At 46.2% G+C, this 22,753-nt stretch overlaps 1 protein-coding gene across 1 annotated transcript in view; it reads left to right on the top strand.

The window, feature by feature from the left end:
* The window catches only part of MMP25 (matrix metallopeptidase 25), a 426,665-nt gene that overhangs the window by 373,846 nt on the left and 30,066 nt on the right, over window positions 1-22,753 (top strand). Inside the window, exon 9 of the mRNA XM_030210435.1 lies at window positions 5,575-5,832. Within this exon, the coding sequence (XP_030066295.1) occupies window positions 5,575-5,832 (258 nt within the window). The remainder of the gene's footprint in view (window positions 1-5,574; window positions 5,833-22,753) is intronic.

The following is a 22,753-nucleotide window of genomic DNA, read 5'->3' as shown; positions in this document are numbered from 1 at the left end:
GGCATCAGCAAACTGTCACGATTCAAGGAAAGTGAGCCTGTGGGCAATAGCGAGGTTAGATCCATCTCTGTAGCGCAAGCCTCCCGCTGATGGCTGCTGACACAGTCACTTGACAAAGTCCAGGACAGGCAGGCAGGAATTCTAGAGCAAGGCTGGGCAGGAACAGACTGGCCGGAATGGCGGAGCAAGGCTGGGTAGGAACAGGCTGGATGGAATGCCGGAGCAAGGTTGGGCAGGAACAGACTGCCAGTTAGTCCCCTTCTCCCATCTCTAGCATCTGATCTTCTCTCACCCTATCATCTACCTTGCGTCTCTCTCTCCTGCCTCCCCAAATTCAGCATTCCCCTCTATCTCTCTATTCACTCCTTGTCCATCCTCCCCCCTATTTTGTCCATGCTCCCCCTTCCCCTCCTCAAAAAATGGTCTGGCATCTTTCTCCTCTCTCCCTTCCCCCAAAATGGTCTGATATCTTTCTCGTCTCTCTCCCTCCTAAACTTGGTCTACCATCTCTGTCTCTTCTTCCTATCCTGCACCTCTCTCTCTGTTTCCTTCCTCATCAAGCATCTCCCCTCTAACTTCCTTCTACCCCCAAAATGGTCCACCAAGTACTACTACTACTATTTAGCATTTCTATAGCGCTACAAAGCGTACGCAGCGCTTCACAAACATAGAAGAAAGACAGTCCCTGCTCAAAGAGCTTACAATCTAATAGACAAAAATAAAGCAAGCAACTCAATTAATGTGGAGGAGTGGTTACAAGTCAAAAGCAATGTTAAAGAGGCAGGCTTTCAATCTAGATTTAAAGATGGTCAAGGATGGGGCAGTAATATTCCAGTAAGATGTGTAAATAAAAAACTTAAAGCAAGACGGTCAATATATTGTATATGGATTTTCAGAAGGCACTTGACAACATGAAAGACTCCTCGGGAAAATTTATGATGAAGCCACAACTTAAGTACTGCAAGCAGTTCTGGGTAGCTGCACCTCAAAACAGCAGAATGATGAGAAAAATTATTATAGGGCTGATCAGTCCTCTTATAAAAAGAAAGGCTCAACTGGTTAGGAGAAGAAACAAGTGACAGCTGATACCAACAGAGGTCTATAAAATCCTGTATGGTGTGAACAAGTTATTTATACTATCAAACAGTACTAAGACTAGAAGATGCTCCAATGAAACTATCCAGCAGTATATTTAGGAAATCATGTTTTGAGCCAACATGCAAACTCCAGAATTAATTCTGCTAGAAATGTGGTCAAGACTTATAGAATAGCTGAGTTAAGACCACCACAAAAAGTCTGGACAAGTTACTGGAAGAGAGGTCCAAGAATAATCGTCAGCCAGACAGACTGGAAAGTCTCCAACATTTTACTTCCAGGAAGGAGCAAAATGGAACGTTCCTATTGGGATCCGACGGATACTTTCAAACAACTCAAACTGGTCAGTGTTGGCCTAACCCAGCATGGCTATTATACATTTTAAATAATTAAAGATCATGCAGAGGCCAGTATTCAGCTGCAGTGCAACTTGGATGTTCTCAATTCATACATATGGCTCAGCAACACTATTCAGAGGAACTAAACAAATAATGGAAAATAAGGTGATATCTTTTATTGGACCAGCTTTCAAAGGCCAAAACCTCCTCCCCCAGGTCAGGTAGTATCTTTTCTGTCCTCCTCTTCCCCCCCCCCCCCAACGAGGTCAAGCATCTCCCCTTCTTGACACCCCCTCTGTGACCTGCATTGTCCCCTTAAACCTTCCTATTGTTGTTCTTTCTTAGTTTTTACAGCAACAGCATCGGTACATTGAAAAAGAGCATAGCACTGTGGAACCTCTCGTTTGAGCCCCGGGAAGTTGCTGCCAGTCCTGCCTCCCTGATGCATGCTTCCTGTTGCATATGGATGGGACTGCGAAAGGAAGGCTTGAGGAGAGGGTTACAGAGGGGTATCAAGAAAGGCAGAGGCAGGACCATGTGAAGTAGGGGAGTGAGGAGGAGAGGAAAGATGAGCAGAACTTTGCTCTACCCCTCAGTGGGAGTTTCAGCTTCCCCAGCGGGAGATGACCCACCAACACTTGGCAGGTCTGCAGTGTGACATGCTGGGGCCCCTGGGAGTGTGAGGCCCTGTGTGGCCGCCCCTGCCTAAGACCAGCCCTGATTGTTGATGTTGTTTGTACAGTGGTTTTTACACAGCTTTCCTAAAACTCACCCACTTAGCTTTGCAATCGCCAGCACAAAAAAAAAGGGTTCAGATGCAGAAAGTAAGGGAGAGCTGTGAGTGGGAAGAGCAGGGCCACTGAGAGACTGATCCGGGCCCCCCTCGAGGCAGCTGCCGCAGCCGCCCCCCTGAGGCAGCGCTGCCCCCCAATCACTACTCAGGCCACCCAGTGCTGCAGTCCCCAGTCTCACCCACCCGCAGCTCCGTCCACCACCGGGCCCCCTGCATTCAAATCGATTCAACAGCACCTCACCTCCGTGTGAAAGCACAGTGGCAGATCCCCTTCCTTCGGGCCTTCCCTCCCTGTGTCCTGCCCTCACGGAAACAGGAAGTTACATCAGACGAGGGAGAGACACGGGGGGAAGGCCCGAAGGGAGCTTTCACATGGAGGTGAGGCGCTGCCGAATCGATTTGAATGCAGGGGGCCTGGTGGCGGATGGAGAGGGGCTGTCAACGGAGCCAAGGGTGGGCGGGTGAGACTGGGGACTGTGGTGTCAGTAGGGTTACCATATGGCTCCAGAAAAAGGAGGACGGATTGAGCCAGCCGGGTTTTACTTCCATTGCTTTCAATGGAAGTAATTGAGCCAGCCGGGTTTTACTTCCATAGCTTTCAATGAAAAGCAATGGAAATAAAACCCGGCTGGCTCAATCCGTCCTCCTTTTTCTGGAGCCATATGGTAACCCTAGGTGTCAGGCACCCCTTCGAGGCCTGGGCCCGGGGAATTTTGTCTCCCCTGCCCCCCCCCCCCCCCCCCCCCTCTTGGCGGCCCTGGGGAAGAGGGAGCGGATAGTGGGCTCAGCAAGATAGATTAAATATTACACAAAGATCTCAGTCCGCTGTAAATAAACACAGTTTAGGGCTTAAAGCTGAGAGGGGCGAGAGGGGAAGGGGTGGGCATTCTTTATCATAGAACTGTGCTTTAAACTGCACAATGTTTGTGTGAACCAGTGAGAAAAATAAAGTCAGACTTTTGCACAAGGAGATAATTAGAAAGAAAAATAAAAAAATAAACAGAAAAATGCCTTTTTTCGTTCCTGAGGGGGAAAAAAAAACAATTTAAGGGCTGTGAAAAAATAAAAGAAACCTGACTAAGCAGGATTACTGCCTGTAGGGCATATTCTGAGGCTATAAGGAGGGGTGTCTGGTGACAGATGTCACTTCCTGTCATGTGATTCATCCAAGATGGCAGCAAGAAGTGTAAAACAGGAAGTACCCCTACTGGCTCTGCCATCTTGGATTTGTGCCTCATATAGTCTCCATCATCTTGAAAAGGGGTGCGGCCTGGGCAGAGTTGTGATATTACTTCATGTGACATCATTAAAAGGTGAAATTTGGGGGCAGGACTGTGATGTTACTTCCAGTGATATTAAGAGGAGGGTAGGAAGGGTGTGGCATGGGCAAAATGGGCATGGCTTGGGTAGAGTAGATAGGGCTTGGGAGGATTCTCATTAGCTGGCACAACCAGAAGTGGGCATGTCCACATGTCAATGTATGTAAATTAGCTTTGAGAAATGCTAGTGAACTATAGTACTGTTGTCTATGCAGAGCAGAGGGGTAGTTAATGGTTAGAGCAGTGGGTTGAGAATCTGGGGACCCAGGTTCAAAACTCATTTCAGTTGTAATTTTTTTTTTAAACTGTGAGCCCTCCAAGAACAGCTAAATATCTACTTTACCTAAATGTACACTGCTTCAATAGCATATATTGAGGTACAGTAGGTATTTTTCTGTCCTTAGAGGGCTCATAATTAAGAAATAAAAAAGATCTGAAGTGGAATTTGAATCTGGATTCTATAGTTCTCAGTCCACTACACTAATCATTAGGGTACTCTGCAGGCCAGCATGCTGTTATGTTAAGAATGTCCATAATACCTGAAGCCAGGGTTGCCAGCTGGGAAAAATTTTCCCAGCCCGAAACAGCCGTAAACCCACCCAAAAACCGCCCGTAGCCAATCCCCGTCTTCCGCGTCACCGAACCCCACCCCCGCGTCACTAACCCCGCCCCTGCATCACCTAACCCCGCCCCGCATCACTAACCCCGCCTCCCACATCACTAACCCGCCTCCCATGTCACTAACCCCGCCCCTACGTCATCCCTAATGTCAGCCCCGCCCCTGAAAGGCTTCTATTGGTCCAGTTTGGACCAATAGAAGTCCCGGAAAAGCTTCTATTGGACCAAATTGGACCAATAGAAGCCCCGGAAAAAAACCGCTGAACTCGCACAGCGGCGACGGGAAAACCGCCCAAAAAACCGCATCCCGCGGCCGGCAAAATTTTCCCGCCGCCACTGGCGAAAACCCGCCCAATTGGGCGGTAAAACCGCCCACCTGGCAACCTTGCCTGAAGCTGTCATAAAGCCTGGTATCGCTTCCACTTTCACATTCAAGGGAGGAGGAGGGGGATAACAACCATTGGGTGAGGATTAAGGATATGTTGTGCTTTAATTCCTCCAGTGGACAGCTGCTCAATCAGAGTATTTTTCTGTAACCTGGACGTGACAAGAACCAGGTCTAAATAACAATGTTCATCTTTTTAGATGTGAACGTCTCTTCCCCCTCTGTGATCAGAGTTGGATATTATGGGCCCTTCATAGTCCCACTCAATACACACCCAAACCACACCCCCTTGCTATATGGATGTACAGCAGTGTTTACGTCCATGTCCTGTCTATAAAATTGGGATTTGGACGTCCATGCAATATGGATATCTAAATTCCGGTGTTCAGATGTACATCTTTCTTATTTCAAGCAGTTATAGTGTGAAATTCATTACCATTCAAGATAAGAATGATACATCATTATGGCATTTTTAGGAAAGTTTTTAAAACTTTTTTGTTATGAAAATTCTTGTTATTGGAGCCATGAGCGGTGTGTTATGCTTTTGCTTTTATGAGAGTATTCTGTAACTGTTAATTATCAATCATTATCTAGTAATATTTTGTTGTACTTCCTTGGTAATGTCCAAGTTCTCTTCTTACCCACACAGAACATGAATAAAGAAGATGTGGGATACAAGAAGCATTATAAGATAAGATAAGATTGTAATTATCACTGTAGCTTCTTCTGAGTGCACATAAACATTTTGGCATTCTCCATGAAAAGCCAATTTATTTATTTATTTAACACATTCATACCCCACATTTTCCCACTTAGTTGCAGGCTCAATGTGGCTTACACAATACCGTAGAGGCAGGCTCCGGTTCGGTAAAATACAAATACACAATATAATAGTAGGCATATAAGAAACATAAATAAAACCAACAAAGAAATAAAGAGGGGGTGGTGATAAAAGTCCAATATGGTCCATAGTTTTGCTGTGTCACAGGAAGTAGAAAGTTAATTTATTTTGCTTGTCATTGGCAGGAAACAACTACTGGGTGTTTAAGGACACAAAAGCAGAACCTGGTTATCCGCGATCCCTAAGTGACTTTGGACTCCCTCCTGCTGGCATTGATGCAGCATTTGTCTGGCGGCACAATGGCAAGACCTATTTCTTCCAAGGCAGCAGATTCTGGCGTTTTGATGAACATACCAGCAGAATGGACCTAGGCTACCCTAAAGAGGTGAACATGTGGCAAGGGGTACCCCAGGATGTGGACGACATTGTCAGCTGGAATGATGGTGGGTTTCTGGAGGAAGGTAATTGACTAATCTGACCTTGTTTGGAAGGCACAGAAGCACCACAATGAGCAAGGATGACCCATTTTTCCAGTCAATATCAAAGGGGTATTTCCAGGGAAAGAGAGAGAAGCCTTAAAGAAACACCATTGTCTGTTCAGTCATGACTACTACAATACTAATGGGTCAATATTCAGCCAGTGGGAGTGAATGTTTTGTAAAATGCTAATCACCATCACCACCAAGTCTGCATCTCCAGACCATACCAGCTCTGTCCTAACAGTGCCAAGAGGGGATATTCAGCATGGCCTGGTTAAGTGATGCTGAATATCCCCCCTGAGGCACACAATGGGATTTAACTGTGGAGGAGCCTCTCCTGCCTGGCTAAATCCTTTTGAATATTGCGCCCTAATTTTTTTAGGGACTGGTAAAATTACTATGAATTATTTAATAATTTATTTCTACTTATACCTGTCAGGTATAGATGTTGGCTCTGTAGTTAACACGGGGGTTTGAGCACTCCCAATACTGAATAGGGATGTGCATTGTGAAAAATTTTCATTTTTTTTTTGTACTGTACTATTTCATTTGCCATTTTCTACCCTTTCATTCTTTTATGTCAAATATATTTTATTGTCAACACAAACAGAATGCCAAGAAAGCAAATGATAACTTTTACGTGTACAACAAAAGAAGAACCAGAAATGATGACAATGTTTTACAACAAAATCCCCACCAATCCCTCACTTCACCCCAACTACCCTGCAAGAAGTCCAGAGTTTGTCTAAGAATGCAATTGAGTGCCACCCTACAGTAATTAAATGGACAGTGTATTAAGTAAATGCAGAATGGACTCTAGAGGGATAAGTCTTTTGATATGAGTCCAAAATTTTAACAAAACTTTTTTTTTTGCTTTAACACCCCCCTCCTCCACACTAAAATGCTCCATAGTGATTAGTTCATGCATAAGATTTTTTCACTGCATCAGTGTTGGAGGAGTGGAGTGTATGCACTGCAACTAGATGCAGCTCTTTGCCATCAAGGCTGCTTTACGCAGAAAGAGTGCAATTTACCACGTACCCTCTACAACACCTGTGATATCATCCAGAATACACATTTGTGGTGTTGCTGTCCAATTTTGCCGATACAACATACTCAGATAAGCCCAAAGCTTGGTCTAAAAGTCAGCAATGGTATTTCAAGCGGACGAGTCGGAGAAACTTACTGACTTCACGGTAAACCTGGAGGACGTAATGGGGCAGTTCAGCAAACTGAAGAGTAGCAAATCTCCTGGACCAGATGGTATTCATCCTAGAGTACTGATAGAACTGAAAAATGAGCTTGCGGAGCTACTGCTAGTAATATGCAATTTATCCTTAAAATCGAGCGTGGTACCGGAAGATTGGAGGGTGGACAATGTAACACCAATTTTTTAAAAAGGCTCCAGGGGAGATCCGGGAAATTATAGACCGGTGAGTCTGATGTCAGTGCCGGGGAAAATGGGAGAGGCTATTATTAAAAACAAAATTACAGAGCACATCCGAGGACGTGGATTACTGAGACCGAGTCAGCACGGCTTTTGTGTGGGGAAATCTTGCCTGACCAATTTACTTCAATTCTTTGAAGGAGTAAACAAACATGTGGACAAAGGGGAACCGGTTGATATTGTGTATCTGGATTTCCAAAAGGCGTTTGACAAGGTACCTCATGAAAGGCTACAGAGGAAATTGGAGGGTCATGGGATAGGAGGAAATGTCCTATTGTGGATTAAAAACTGGTTGAAGGATAGGAAACAGAGAGTGGGGTTAAATGGGCAGTATTCACCATGGAGAAGGGTAGTTAGTGGGGTTCCTCAGGGGTCTGTGCTAGGACCGCTGCTTTTTAATATATTTATAAATGATTTAGAGATGGGAGTAACTAGCGAGGTAATTAAATTTGCTGATGACACAAAGTTATTCAAAGTTGTTAAATCGCGACAGGATTGTGAAAAATTACAAGAGGACCTTACGAGACTGGGAGACTGGGTGGCTAAATGGCAGGTGACATTTAATGTGAGCAAGTGCAAGGTGATGCATGTGGGAAAAAAGAACCCAAATTATAGCTACGTCATGCAAGGTTCCACGTTAGGAGTTACGGACCAAGAAAGGGATCTGGGTGTCGTCGTCGATAATACACTGAAACCTTCTGCTCAGTGTGCTGCTGCGGCTAGGAAAGCGAATAGAATGTTGGGTATTATTAGGAAAGGTATGGAAAACAGGTGTGAAGATGTTATAATGCCGTTGTATTGCTCCATGGTGAGACCGCACCTTGAGTATTGTGTTCAATTCTGGTCGCCGCATCTCAAGGAAGATATAGTAGAATTGGAAAAGGTGCAGAGAAGGGCGACTAAAATGATAGCGGGGATGGGACGACTTCCCTATGAAGAAAGATTAAGGAGGCTAGGGCTATTCAGCTTGGAGAAGAGACGGCTGAGGGGAGACATGATAGAGGTATATAAAATAATGAGTGGAGTGGAACAGGTGGATGTGAAGCGTCTATTCACGCTTTCCAAAAATACTAGGACTAGGGAGCATGCGATGAAAGTACAGTGTAGTAAATTTAAAACAAATTGGAGAAAATGTTTCTTCACCCAGTGTGTAATTAAACTCTGGAATTCATTGCCGGAGAAAGTGGTGAAGACGGTTAGCTTAGCAGAGTTTAAAAAGGGGTTGGACGGTTTCCTAAAGGACAAGTCCATAAACCGCTACTAAATGGACTTGGGAAAAATCCACAATTCCAGGAATAACATGTATAGAATGTTTGTACGTTTGGGAAGCTTGCCAGCTTGGCCGCTGTCGTGGACAGGATGCTGGGCTCGATGAACCCTTGGTCTTTTCCCAGTATGGCATTACTTATGAAATAGCTCAGATATTAGCTCTGTTTATGATGTTTAACATACTAATGTTTTTCCCTAATGATAGCATAATGCAGTTGACACCTGGCTTCTCTAAGCTGCAGGCCATATTACTATCTTTCAATGGCTACCCTTAATGCAATAATATGGAATATTTATGGAGTTAACTCCCCCATGAAGTGGAAGAAAATTCTTGGGGAGTTACGTCGAAGGCATGTGGGAGTTGCCTTTCTGCAGGAAACCCACCTAAGTGAAAATGAACATGCAAAGCTATGTAGAGAATAGGTGGGGCATTGTTATTTTTCTACAGCTCTGATCCACAGGCAGGCAGGTACAGCCATACTAATAAATAAATCTATCCCCTTTATAGAACATCATTATCTCCATGATATGCAGGGTAGGTGGGTGATATTACTTTGCTCCATGTATGGCAATCCTTGCATACTGGTTTTGTTATATGGTCCCACGGTATATGATCGCACATTTTATCCATCATTGCTAAAATTGTTGCTTGATCCCCCATCCTGCCTTATTTTACTGGGGGGGGGGGGGGTGATATTAATGCGGTGGCAGATGAATGCATTGATCTGAAAAAATGACATATAAATTCTTGAGACCTTAATGTTGGGAGACTTTTTGGCCAGTCCTATTTTTGAACTTATTGCTCAAGTCAGTATTCTTGTTGTAATCTCTGATATCATCAGTTGAAATCTGCACTTTGGGTCCCGTGATGTTCTAGGATAGGGTTGAAGAAATCTAGGACAGGCTTAGAATTTTCCCCCTGGAACTAGGTAACTTGGCAGCTCTCCTTCTCTACCCAAAAAGCCTCTCCATTCAAAACATGTGCTTGCATAGTCTCTATGCTCACTCACAAATTATTACTGCTATCATATCCACAGCTAGGCTCTGCACTTTTCCCTGCTACTTCTGGACAGGTGAAATGATGGTGGGGGATGGGATCCCTAGTAGATGGGCCCACAAATATATATTTGCCTAGGGCCTGATATAGTGTTAATCCAGCCCTGCCTAGATATATAGAGGATAGTACATCTGGGGGAGTTGTGTTTTACACATATTTCAAGAGCTCATTTGTGTGAAAGTCATTTAGATTATATACTGATCTCTGAAAAGCTCTTCCCTGATGTGGAAACAGTGGAAATAGAACATTGTGGCATCTCAGATAATACTTTGGTGCTCCTGGAGCTTACTTTAGCAAGGAAGGAGCACTTGCCCTTGTGGCATATGTCCTCTTATTTGAAGACAGACGCACATTTTCAGAAGTTTATAATGGCAAAAGAGGAAGAGTATGGGAATTTTAATCAGCAACACGTTGCCGCCCCAGGTCTGTTCTAGGAAGCAGGGGAGGCAGTAATGCATGGGGAGATTATATCTTATATCTGCCATCGCAAAAGGCAGTTAAATAAAAGAATATTACTCCTACATTTGCAGCTTCATGCCGCACAAAAACATTTAGCTAGAAATCTGACTAGAGAGGCTAGAATACACAATTTAAATATATAGTGTACGCTTAATGAATTAATTCACCAACGTACACAGAATAGCATGAAATATGGGAGGCACAAATTCTTCATGGAAATTGAATGGGAACCTGTCTTGCTCAACTGGTTAGGCAGGAAGAAGGGCCCTGGTTCATTCCCATGATTAAAGATTCTAAAGGAGACACTGATAGCAGATAATGCATTTATTTGTAAGATGATAAACAACAGCTATGAGGTGTTGTATGCAGATGGGGGGGGGGGGGGGGGGGGGGGGGGGGGGGGGGGGGAGGGGAGATGTTCCTCTGCTACAGCTTGGGGACTTTTTGCAGTCTTTGCCTCTTCCCAGGCTGAATCAGGAGGACTTGGAGGTCTTAAGTGCTCCTTTCTCAGCTGGAGAGATTGCAAATGAAATTAGATTATCAGTGCCATTGAAGAGCCCAGGCCCTGACGGACTTCCCCTAGAACTTTATCAGATCATGGCGCAACATGTAACCCCTACGCTATATGCACTTTATGAGGAGGTCTTGAGGACAGGGTCATTACCAGATACCATGCATGGAACTGCAATTTTGCCTATATTGAAGGCGATCCGAGATCCTCTGCTGGCAGCATCTTACCACCCTGTTTCATTATTAAATACGGACATTAAGCTGTATGCAAAGATTTTGGCATTTCCCTTGCAACTTGTCATCCCACGTTTGGTGGGACCTTCACAGGCTGGTTTTGTAAAGGGCAGAAGTGCGGTCATTAATGTAAGGCGTTTAACATGCAAATTAGAGATAGAGAAGGCTTTTGATACTGTGTCCTGGCCTTATCTTTGGGAAGTTTTGCAAGCTTTTGGTTTCCAGGGGCCTACATTATCAATGATCCAATTACTATATGTAAATCCTTGGGCTCAGATCTTGGTTAATGGGCTTTGATCTCAGAGATTTTCAATATATAGGGAAACACAGCAGGGCTGCCCTCTTTCACCTATGTTATTTATATTGTGTATGGAGCCTTTGGCTTTTATGTGAGATCCGCAAATCAGGGACGTCACAATTGGTGAGAAAGAATTGAAGGTGGCCTTATTTGTGGATGATTTGTTGGTGGATCTTTCCCATCCAGTGAGGTCATTGCCTAGAACTTTCGATATTCTAAATATTTTTGGTCAATGTTCTGCCCTCTGGATTAATTATGATAAATTAGAAGCCTTAAGTGTGTGTGGAGATTTGGTTCATACCTGGCCAAGGCATTTTCCTTTAAAGTGGCCGAGGGTGAAATTCAAATTTTGGGTTTGTGGATTCCTAGAGATCTGGACCAGTTGTATGTGTTAAATATGTCTCTATAGCTGTCTGTGACTAAGTCCTTGTGTGCCAAATGGAGAGATTTACCTTTACCCATGTGGGGTAGAGTTCAACTGTTAAAAATTGTACTCTTACCTAAATGGCTGTTCCCTTTGCAGCACTTGCTGCTTATCTTGAAGACTCAGGATCTGACCCTCTGGAATAGGACTATCAGTAATTTTTTTTGTAGGGTAATAAGAGACCAAGAGCCTCCCTTAAGCAGTTACAATTATCCAAACTAGATGGGGGGGGGGGGGGGGGGTTGGGTCTCCTGGATCTAAAAGCCTATAAATCCTATGCAATAGCTAGCCATTTTCATTGTGCTCATGATTGGGTATATCACACTTTGGAATTTTGTGATTTGGTTATTGTATCGGAGGTAGTGGCCCTGTATAATTTGGCTTATTCTTTATATGCAAGAGCAGCTAGACTTCCACCAAATTTGTGGTGCCATGTTTTAATAAGGGCAGTGAAATGGGCTTGGACCATGTTTCGCAAGAAATTTGGCTTGAATTCGCATGCTCTCGGTATTTGCCGATTTGTGGAAATGTGGATTTTTCCATTGGGATTGTAGTCAGAGGCTTTCCTTCGTTGGCAGACTCCGGGAGTTTTCTTACTGCAACATGTTGTAAGAGATGTAAGATGTCCCCTAGAGGTCAGATGTCAGCCTGTAGCTTTGTCTGGTTCTCTGTGTTCCCTCCTTTTGGTCCCAAGTTCACTTCTTAGGGGCAGGAGGGTTTGTAGCGCAATAATACAACACATGGGTGTGGCTTGGCAAAAGGTATTTTATCTAGAAGTCAGCATACAGCACTTTAGGGTAGAAAGATAATACAGCTGTGCATGTGTATGCGTGTGTGTGTGTGTGCGTGTGCGTGTGCGTGTGCGCGTGTGTGTTTCCCTCTTTGACCCTCTCTGGTTTTTTAAATACTGAATTCTTTCTCCACACACTGGGTTCTGATGTAATTTTTTTGCTTTGATCCTATGTCCCCTGATTCACCAAGGAACTGTGAATTCCTGTGAACTAGCACAGTGGTATATTTCTTTTGTTTTCCTGTACAGATTATGGTCTGTTTTATTGCTCGGAAGCACAGATGTTTGGAGACATCCTATCTTTCACTGACATTCCCAGGAAATCAGATTATGAGAGGAGGAGGGAATGTCAGAGTTGCTTTCCCAGAGGTCTTAGGCTGATACAGAGTAGGACCTGAAGCCTCTGTAGACTGTAGGCTAACTCTGCACAGACAGGGAGAGGTACCTTGGGGTGATGGTGTCCAAGGACCTAAAAGCAATAAATCAGTGAGACAATGCGGTGGCAGTATCCTGAAGAATGATAGGCTGCATCGAGAGAGACGTATCCAGCAGAAGAAAGGAGGTGTTGATACCCCTGTACACATAGCTGGCAGGTGAGTCCCCACCTGGAATACTGTGTTCAGTTTTGGAGGCTGAATCTTGCTAAAGATGTAAAAAGACTAGAAGCAATCCAGAGGAAGGCAATACAAATGATACGGGGCTTGTCCACAGCATAAGGTAAATATGATCAACTGCGAAAGGAGTATCAATTGCAGGACACTGATTGTTATCCCTATTTGCAATTGCAGCATTATACCAAAAGGCTATTACGCATTCATCCAATAGATTTCACTGAGTCAGATTGTGATGATAGTTGGCCTTATAAGGGACTCACCAGCCATTGTTACGCTGTAGTAAAGTAAGTACTGAGGAGAACACCTTTGTCTAGAATGGTGACCCATTAGGAACAAGATGTTGGGGAATATACAATGGTGCGTGCGTTTGTTATTAAGTTTGAAAGAGGACCAAGATTGGCTGGAAGTATTCTATTACAGGAATTGCATTATAAGTTTTTTTTACGTATGTATATTCACCCCTCCAGAACAAAGGAGATGGACATGCCAATGACAGGAGCTTGTTTGAAGTGTGGTCATTCTGATGCTACCTAACATCTGCGCCTTGCATTTGCATTGACACTCCTTATGCTGCTTCTTGTTATTTTCAGACGGTTCCTTCTTCCATTTTCTGAAGGCGTTTCTTTTAGCCCTAATAGCTTCCTTCACCTCACTTTTCAACCAGGCCAGCTGTCTTTTGGACTTCTGTCTTTCTTTTCTAATTCGCGGAATATGTATGGCCTGGGCCTCCAAGATGGTATTTTTGAACAGCGTCCACGCCTGTTGTACAGTTTTTACTCTCTCAGTTGCCTCCCTAAGTTTTTTTTTTTTACCGTTCTTCTCATTTTATCATAGTCTCCTTTTTTAAAGTTAAACGCTAACGTATTTGACTTTCTGTGTACAGTTACTTCAAGGTCAATATCAAAACTGATCATATTATGATCACTGTTATCAAGCGGCCCCAGTACCATAATGTCCCTCACCAGATCATGCGCTCCACTAAGGACCAAGTCTAGAATTTTTCCTTCTCTCGTCGGCTCCTGCACCAGCTGCTCCATAAAGCTGTCCTTGATTTCATCAAGGAATTGTACCTTTGTAGCGTGTCCCAATGTTACATTTACCCAGTCTATATTTGGATAATTGAAGTCACCCATTAGTATCATATTGCCCATTTTGTTCGCATCTCTGATTTCTTTTATAATTTCTGCGTCTACCTGCTCGTCCTGGTGAGGTGGACGGTAGTACACTCCTATCACCGTTTTTTTCCCTTTTATACATGGAATTTCAACCCACAATGATTCAAAGGTGTGACTTGTGTCCTGCTGAATTTGTAATCTATCAGAGTCAAGGCTCTCGTTAATATACAATGCTACCCCTCCACCAGTCCGGTCCACCCTATCACTATGATATACTTTGTACCCCGGTATGACAGTGTCCCACTGGTTATCCTCCTTCCACCAGGTCTCAGTAATGCCTATTATATCCAATTTTTCATTTAGTGCAATATATTCCAACTCTCCCATCTTATTTCTTAGACTCCTAGCATTTGCATATAGACATTTCAGAGTATGTTTGTTGTTCCTATTTGCATGATGATTAGTACCTGACATTATTGATTTGCCATCTTTTGTCTGATCTTTAGTTGTATTTAAGGGCACCTGTCCTACGATCTGTTGTGCAACCTCACTATCCAGAAACCCTATCTTCCCTGTTTGTGAGGTATCTTTGTAAGATACCTTTTCCCGAACCATGCACATTTAAGCGACTGTCGGCCTTCCCCCCATTTCTAGTTTAAAAGCTGCTCTATCTCCTTTTTAAATGTCGACGCCAGCAGCCTAGTCCCACCCTGGTTAAGGTGGAGCCCATCCTTTCGGAATAGGCTCCCCCTTCCCCAGAATGTTGCCCAGTTCCTAACAAATCGAAAACCCTCCTCCCTGCACCATCGTCTCATCCACACATTGAGACTCCGGAGCTCTGCCTGTCTCTTGGGCTCTGCACGTGGAACAGGTAGCAGTTCAGAAAATGCTACCATAGAGGATCTGGATTTGAGCTTTCTACCTAAGAGCCTAAATTTGTCTCCCAGAACCTCTCTCCCACATTTTCCTATGTCATTGGTACCCACATGTACCAAGACAGCGGACTCCTCCCCAGCACTATCTAGAATCCTATCTAGGTGACGTGTGAGGTCCGCCACCTTCGCACCAGGCAGGCAAGTCACCAGGCGATCCTCACGTCCACCAGCCACCCAGCTATCTATATGCCTAATGATCAAATCACCAACTACAACAGCTGTCCTAACCTTTCCCTCCCGGGCAGCACTTGGAGACATATCCTCGGTGTGAGAGGATAGTACATCCCCTGGTGGGCAGGTCCTGGCTACAGGAGTACTTCCTACTTCACCAGGGTGATGCTCTCCTTCTAGGAGACCTCCCTCCTCCAAGGTAGCACAAGGGCTACCAGACTGGAGGTGGGACTTCTGTACAACATCCCTGTAGGTCTCCTCTATGTACCTCTATGTCTCCCTCAGCTCCACCAAGTCTGCTACTCTAGCCTCAAGAGAACGGACACGTTCTCTAAGAGCTAGGAGCTCTTTGCATCGGGCGCAAACATATGACACCTCACCAACTGAGAGATAATCATACATGTGACACTCAATGCAAAAGACTGGATAGCACCCCTCTCGCTGCTGGACTGCTGACTCCATCTTAGTGTTTTTTGAGTTTTTCAATAACTTAAAACTTGCTACAGTATTAAGGATATTAGCCTAATATAAAAGTGTCTTTTACTTTATATAGTATATTGTATGATTTATTTAGTATTCCCTTCTTAGATGGTAATGAAATGTATTTAAAACTCTGTAAGAGCACTCCTTGCTTGTTACCCTAATTACAATAACTGACTATAAATGAGGAGTTGTCCTAGGGGTGGGGGGGAATACTAAATTAGATCCTGCAGTGGCTGTTAGATTCTATCTGTTAATGCTGTGGTCCAAAGCTTTTAAAACTAAGTGGAAAAGACTATGGAGATTAGCTGTTAAAATTTGCTTTTTAATTTTGCCTAACACTAACCTACAATTCCTCCTTTAAACCCCAATCTTTAAGTTCCCAAAGCACAAAGCAAAGCAGTGTTCACCCACCAGAGAAATGTCCTCTTCTTTCAGAACTTCTCAGAAAGAAAGTTCAGTGGGACCTTTCCTCTTTATATATTTTTGAATCTAAGGGGCCTCTTTTGAACAGGCTCTTTTAGCTGATTCAGCAATCTATGCAAGTATTCTACTTCCCCCACACCTTAATTATCACTTAATTGAGGTCACTGGATGAGCTAACTCTCCAGCAGCCAAACTTCCCAGGGTTGTGGTTAAGCCGCCGAATTGGGCGGCTTTTCGGAAACGGCTGCGGGGAATTTTCTAATCGCGTGGGTTGCGGGGATTTGGGCGCGTTTTCGAGCGGCCGTGATGCGGGATTGGGTGGGTTTTCGCGGCCACAGATTGGCCGGTTTTCCCGCTGCCAGGGCTTCTATTGGTCCAATTTGGTCCAATAGAAGCTTTTCCGGGGATTCTATTGGTCCAATTTGGTCCAATAGAAGCCTTTCAGGGGCGGGGTTGACGTCAGGGGTGACATCGGGGGCGGGGCTAGTGATGCGGGAGGCGGGGTTAGGTGACGCGGGGGGCAGGGTTCGGTGACGCGGGAGACGGGGGGGGTTGGCTGCGGGCGGTTTTTGGGCGGGTTTACGGCTGGGTTTGGGCTAGGAAAATTTTTCCCAGCTGGCAACCTTGCCAGCAGCCAAGGAAGAGAAAATAACTGCCGTTTAGAACAAAGGAGTTCTTGGCTGTTTAGTTCCTACCTCTAGAAAAAGTTTCAGTTTAAAACTATGGGGAAAATGCCTATTTCTAGAGAAAATTTCAGTTTAAAACTATGGGGAAAGGGTTTATACACTATGGCTATACACTATGGCAACTAGTTAATGATGCTTGCTTTTCTCTCTCTCTCTCTTTTTATTCCCCCCTTAATACTAAACTAGGTCCTGCTTGCTTTTTCCTCTCTCTCTCTTTTTATTCGCCCCTAATACTAAATTAGATCCTTCAGTGGCTGTTAGATTCTATCTGTTAATGCTGTGGTCCAAAGCCTCCAAAACTAAGTGGAAAAGTTCTACCAAAAGCAACCCATAAAACCCTTTCCAACCTAACCTTCCCCAACCCCCTGCCCAACACCCCCCTTCATACACCCAAAACATCAGAAATATCTAGTAGTCAATCCCACATTCAGAAATTCCACCATAGATGCATCCAGACCCCATTCAACATCAGCAGGGAATGAACACCAACATGCCACAATGGGTATATAACATTTTTTGAATAACAGCCGGCCCGGGGCTGGGGCTGCTAAAATTTGAGTTTTTTCGTGCGGGGGGGGGGGGGGGGGGAAGGCGACCTCAGGCGGGGGGGGGGCAAGGACGGCCATACAGGACGCTCCTCACGAGCGCCTTTGCCCCCTCCTGAGTTTTTTTTTTTTCTTTTGGTGCTGAGAGAGAGGGGAGCAGCAGCGACCTGGGGCGTCAATAAAGGACGCCCCTGACGCGCGTTTTCGCCCCCCTAGTTATTTTTTTTAATACATTTCACTTTTAAACTTGTAGCTGACAGCCCTAACGAGAGGTACAGACCTCTCGTTAGATTTCCTGCCTTTTTCCTGCGTAAAGGCAATCGGAAAAGGTTAGTGCATCTGGTTTCTATGGGGTTTTTACACTAATTGCTCATCTCCATTCCGTTTTTGTTAGCTGCTAGCTTCCACGGTAAAAGCCCTTTGATGTATGCAACGGATCAAAATTTCCTCATTGGAGGGTCATTAAAGGCTCATTAAGCTTTAGTGCATCTGCCTCAAAGTCACAGCACGATCATGATATCTTAGGTTCCTAGGACTGCCTCTTCAATCTGTTGTTACGCTCCAGAATGTGTTGCCACCGTTCTGGGGTCTTCCAAGATGGCACTGAAGGAGCTATTTCCGGTTCTGGATCACACTGTATACCAGCCTTCCATAATGCACTGTGAGCCTCTAATGGCTTTGTCAATTTATATTGTTTCCCATTAATATTAAAGGAGAAACCAAAAGGATAAGTCCATCATCCTTTCTTGGTATAGCAAAGTTGTAATATCCTTAAATTCCCTTCATCATTGCAATGTGAGACTAGAAAGGTCCTAATAAAGTTCCACTTGCACATCTTTATATTTCAGTGCACCATTTTTCTGCACCAAAGCCAGAATCTTTTCTTTGCTAATAAAGGAATGAAAAACCGCTATAATATCACGCGGTTGGTTCTCCTGCAGCTGTCCCAGTGCTCTATGTACTCTCTCCAGTTTAACAGATTCTGGAGGGGCCGCACTTGATGGTTTCAAAAGCAAAAGTTGCTTGCATATATCTTGAATCACCGCATTACAATCTTCCGGACCTTCAGTCTCAGGAATGCCTCTAAAGCGAACATTATTTCTGTGCGCTCGGTTTTCCAAGTCATCTAGTTTGTCCTTTAGCGCCTCAATTTGCTTTTCTTGCTCAATAGTACAGGCTTCTGATCTCTCCATTCTGCCCTCATAAGCTTCCAAATGCAATTCCACTTCTTCTGTTCGAGCCCCCAGGTTTTCCAGGCCATTCCTGAGGTCTTGTATGAGAACTTTGAGCGCACCAAAATCAACTGCTGCATCACGCTGCAATATATGCTGCAATTCCTTCAGCATAATCTGTAAATCCTTTTTAGTAATACAATCTGCTTTCCCTAGTTGGGAAGAAGCACCCCCTTCCAAGAGATCATCTATTTCAATGATTGCTGGCTCCACGGTCATCTCATCTCCAATGTCACATGGCCCGCTAGGGTCATCCTTTCCAACTTTCTGTTTCTGCTGGGGCAGGATGCGGCAGAGGAGCCGCGGCCTGAGTGCATTTGTAGGTAAGGAGGAGGAGCTTGAATTGTATGCGATATCTGATCGGAAGCCAATGAAGTGATTTGAGGAGAGGGGTGGTGTGAGTATAACGGTTTTGGCGGAATATAAGACGTGCAGCAGCGTTCTGAACGGATTGAAGGGGGGATAGATGGCAGAGTGGGAGGCCGGTGAGGAGTAAGTTGCAGTAATCGAGGCGAGAGGTAATGAGAGCGTGGACGAGAGTCCTGGTGGTATGCTCAGAGAGGAAAGGGCGAATTTTGCTGATATTGAGGAGGAAGAAGCGACAGGTCTTGGCAGTCTGTTGGATATGCGCAGAGAAGGAGAGGGAGGAGTCAAAGGTGACTCCGAGGTTGCGGGCAGATGAGACGGGGAGGATGAGGGTGTTATCAACAGAGAAAGAGAGTGGAGGAAGAGGAGAAGTGGGTTTAGGAGGAAAGACAAGGAGCTCGGTCTTGGATATGTTCAGCTTCAGGTGGCGGTTGGACATCCATGCCGCAATGTCGGATAAGCAGGCCGATACCTTGGCCTGAGTCTCTGCAGTGATGTCAGGTGTGGAGAGGTATAGCTGGGTGTCATCAGCATAAAGATGATACTGAAAACCATGAGACGAGATCAGCGAGCCCAGGGAAGAGGTGTAGATTGAGAAGAGAAGGGGTCCAAGGACAGAACCCTGGGGAACTCCAACAGATAGTGGGATGGGAGTGGAGGAAGATCCATGGGAGTGTACCCTGAAGGTGCGGTGGGAGAGATAAGAGGAGAACCATGAGAGGACAGGGCCTTGGAACCCAAAAGAGGACAGCGTGGCAAGAAGTAAGTCATGATTGACAGTGTCAAACGCGGCGGAAAGATCGAGGAGGATGAGGATGGAGTAGTGACCTCTGGATTTGGCCAGGAGCAGGTCATTGCAAACTTTAGAGAGTGCCGTTTCAGTCGAGTGCAGAGGGCGAAAACCGGATTGAAGTGGATCGAGGATGACGTGAGAGGAGAGAAAATCAAGGCAGCAACTATGAACGGCGCGCTCAAGTATTTTGGAAAGGAAGGGTAAAAGAGAAATGGGGCGGTAGTTGGAGGGGCAGGTAGGGTCAAGTGAAGGTTTTTTGAGGAGAGGTGTGACAACGGCGTGCTTGAAGGTGTCGGGGACAGTTGCGGTGGAGAGAGAGAGGTTGAGGATGCGACAGATGGCGGGGGTGATGGTATGGGAGATGGTGTTGAGTAGGTTGGTGGGGATGGGATCAGAGGAACAGGTGGTGCATTTCGAGGAGGAAAGAAGGTGGGAAGTTTCATCCTCGGTGATCTCAGGGAAGGAGGAGAGAGAGACCTGGGTAGGTTGGATGGGGGAGAGGGTTAGAGGGTGAAGAGGAGGTGGTGGCTTGGTCGTGAACTCAAGGTTGATCTTTTGCACTTTGTCGCGGAAATAGTCGGCCAGTGATTGAGGAGAGAGAGAGGGGGGAGTAGGAGCGGGGGGCACTTTTAGGAGGGAGTTAAGGGTGGTGAAGAGACGACGAGGGTTGGAGCTGAGAGAATTGGTCAATTGGGTGTAATAGTCCTGTTTTGCACGGAATAGGGAGGAGTGGAGGGAGGATAGCATGAATTTGTAGTGGAGGAAGTCTAAAAGAGTACGAGATTTCCTCCAGAGGCGCTCAGCGGATCGGGTGCAGGAGCGAAGGTGACGGATGCAAGGAGTCAGCCAGGGCTGGGGATTGGTGCGTTTTGTGGGACGGGAGATTGAAGGTGCGAGGGTATCCAATGCAGAGGAGAGAGTGGTATTGTAAGCGGAGACCGCTTTGTCGACAGTTGCGGAGGACGTGATGGATTAGAGATAGTAGATGATAAGGTGGAGGGGTCAATAGCCTGGAGGTTCCTGGAGGTGGTGGTTAAAGTTGGACGGAGTGAAGAGGGGGGGGGGGGTGAAGAAGTGTGAATGTGATCAGGTGATGGTCGGAGAGAGGAAGAGCTGAGACGTGGAAATTGGAGGGTGAGCCGGAGGAGGAGAGGACGAGGTCAAGACAATGGCCGTCACGGTGAGTAGGGGTGGTGGAGCACAGCTGGAGGTTGAAGGAGGATGTTAGGGTGAGGAACTTAGAAGCATGGGGGTCGGATAGGTCATCAGCATGTACGTTAAAGTCTCCGAGAATGAGGGACAGAGATGAGGGGTCAAGAAAGACAGAGAGCCAAGCATCGAAGTCGGTAAGGAAGGAAGGGAAGGATTTATCAGGGGGGCGGTAAATGACTGCCACTGAGTGGTAATGGGTGGAATAGCCGGATGGAATGGGCTTCAAAGGATGAGAAGCAGTGAGACTGCGGAAGGTGGAGGGGTTGGAAACTACAGGAGGGTGAGAGTAATAGCCCAACACCTCCGCCGCGGCCAACTGGGCGGGGCGTGTGGGAGAAGAGATAGCCCCCATGGCAGAGGGCTGCAACTGAGGCAGAGTCTTCGGGGGAGATCCAGGTTTCGGTTAGGGCGAGCAGTTGAAGGGAGCGAGAGATAAAGAGATCGTGGGTGAGAGGCAGTTTGTTGCAGACTGAGTGGGCATTCCACAAAGCGCATGAGAAGGGGAGGGAGGAGGGGGGAAGGAGGGGAATAGAGACGAGATTGGAGACGTCCCGGGATCGTTCGCAGGGATAGGACGGGGACAGGTGAGGGGGACCTGGATTAGGGTTAATGTCTCCCGCGGATAGCAGGAGGAGGAGCAAGAGAGTGCGTAGGAGGGTGGGGGAGGTCGGGCGACGGAGGCGACGAAGACGGGGTGTACTTAGGAGGAAAGGGGATGGGTTAATGGCAGGAAGGAAGTGCCGAAGGTTGAGAGCTAGAAGGGAGGATGGGGACAAGAGGGATGGTGAGGTGAGGGATGGAGGTGAATAGGGTATTGCGGTGGCGGGCAGGGTGGGAGGGCAGCAGGTAGTTCTAATGGTAGACAGTGGGAGTGGGGGGGAAAGAAGATTAGGAAGGGACAGGGCAAGGAAGAGAACATGGACAGGGGCCATAGGTGGTGACTGAGGTGTAACAGGTGACTGTATAGTGAATGAGGTGTTAAGCAGTTAACAGGTGTTAATGGGTGCCTATGTAATGAATGAGATGTTAAGCAGATAGATAGGGCTTGACGCTAGGTTTTGGGTTGGTGATTAGGTAAGTCAATGGCTGATAGGCTAGCAGGTAGGTAGGTAAGTCAATGGCTGAGAGGCTCGCAAGCAGGCAGGCAGGTTACTCGATTTGTTAACAGGCAGATGGTTTGGAGCAAGCCGGAACAAGCTGAGGCAAGCAGGAACAAGCCGGAATAGGCAGGAACAGATGATGGGCAGGCTGGCAAGCTGAGGCAAGCAGGAACAAGCCGGAATAGGCAGGAACAGATGGGCAGGCTGGAACGAGCAGGAACAGATGAACTGAGTCAGGATGAGCAGACGGACAAGCTGGGATCAGGAAGACTGGAACGAGCTGGAACACGCTGGAGCAGAAGAATCGGAGTAAGCAAGGAGAGGCTGGGTCAGGCAGGCTGGAACACACTGGAGTTGATGGACAGCAGGGGGAAGGCTGGATCGGCGGCTGGAACTAGCTGGACACACTGGATCCGGTGGACTGGGGCGAGACGGAAGAAGCTGAATCGGGCGGACTGGAACACACTGGAGCCGATAGACTGGAGGGATCAGGCGGGCTGGAACAAGCTGGGCTCAGGAGAACTGGAACGAGCTGGAACACACTGGCTGGATCAGGCGGGCTGGAACACGCTGGAGCCGATGAACTGGAACAGGCGGGCTGGACACGCTGGAGTCGATGGACTGGAACAAGCGGGGAAAGCTGGGTCAGGCGAACTAGAACAAACTGGGACCAGGAGGACTGGAACAAGCTTGAACACGCTGGAGCGGATTGACTGGAGCAA

The sequence above is a fragment of the Microcaecilia unicolor genome, chromosome 7, assembly GCF_901765095.1.
Source record: "Microcaecilia unicolor chromosome 7, aMicUni1.1, whole genome shotgun sequence".
NCBI classification, from domain to species: Eukaryota; Metazoa; Chordata; class Amphibia; order Gymnophiona; family Siphonopidae; genus Microcaecilia; species Microcaecilia unicolor.
This window is presented reverse-complemented; position numbering and strand designations above follow the sequence as displayed.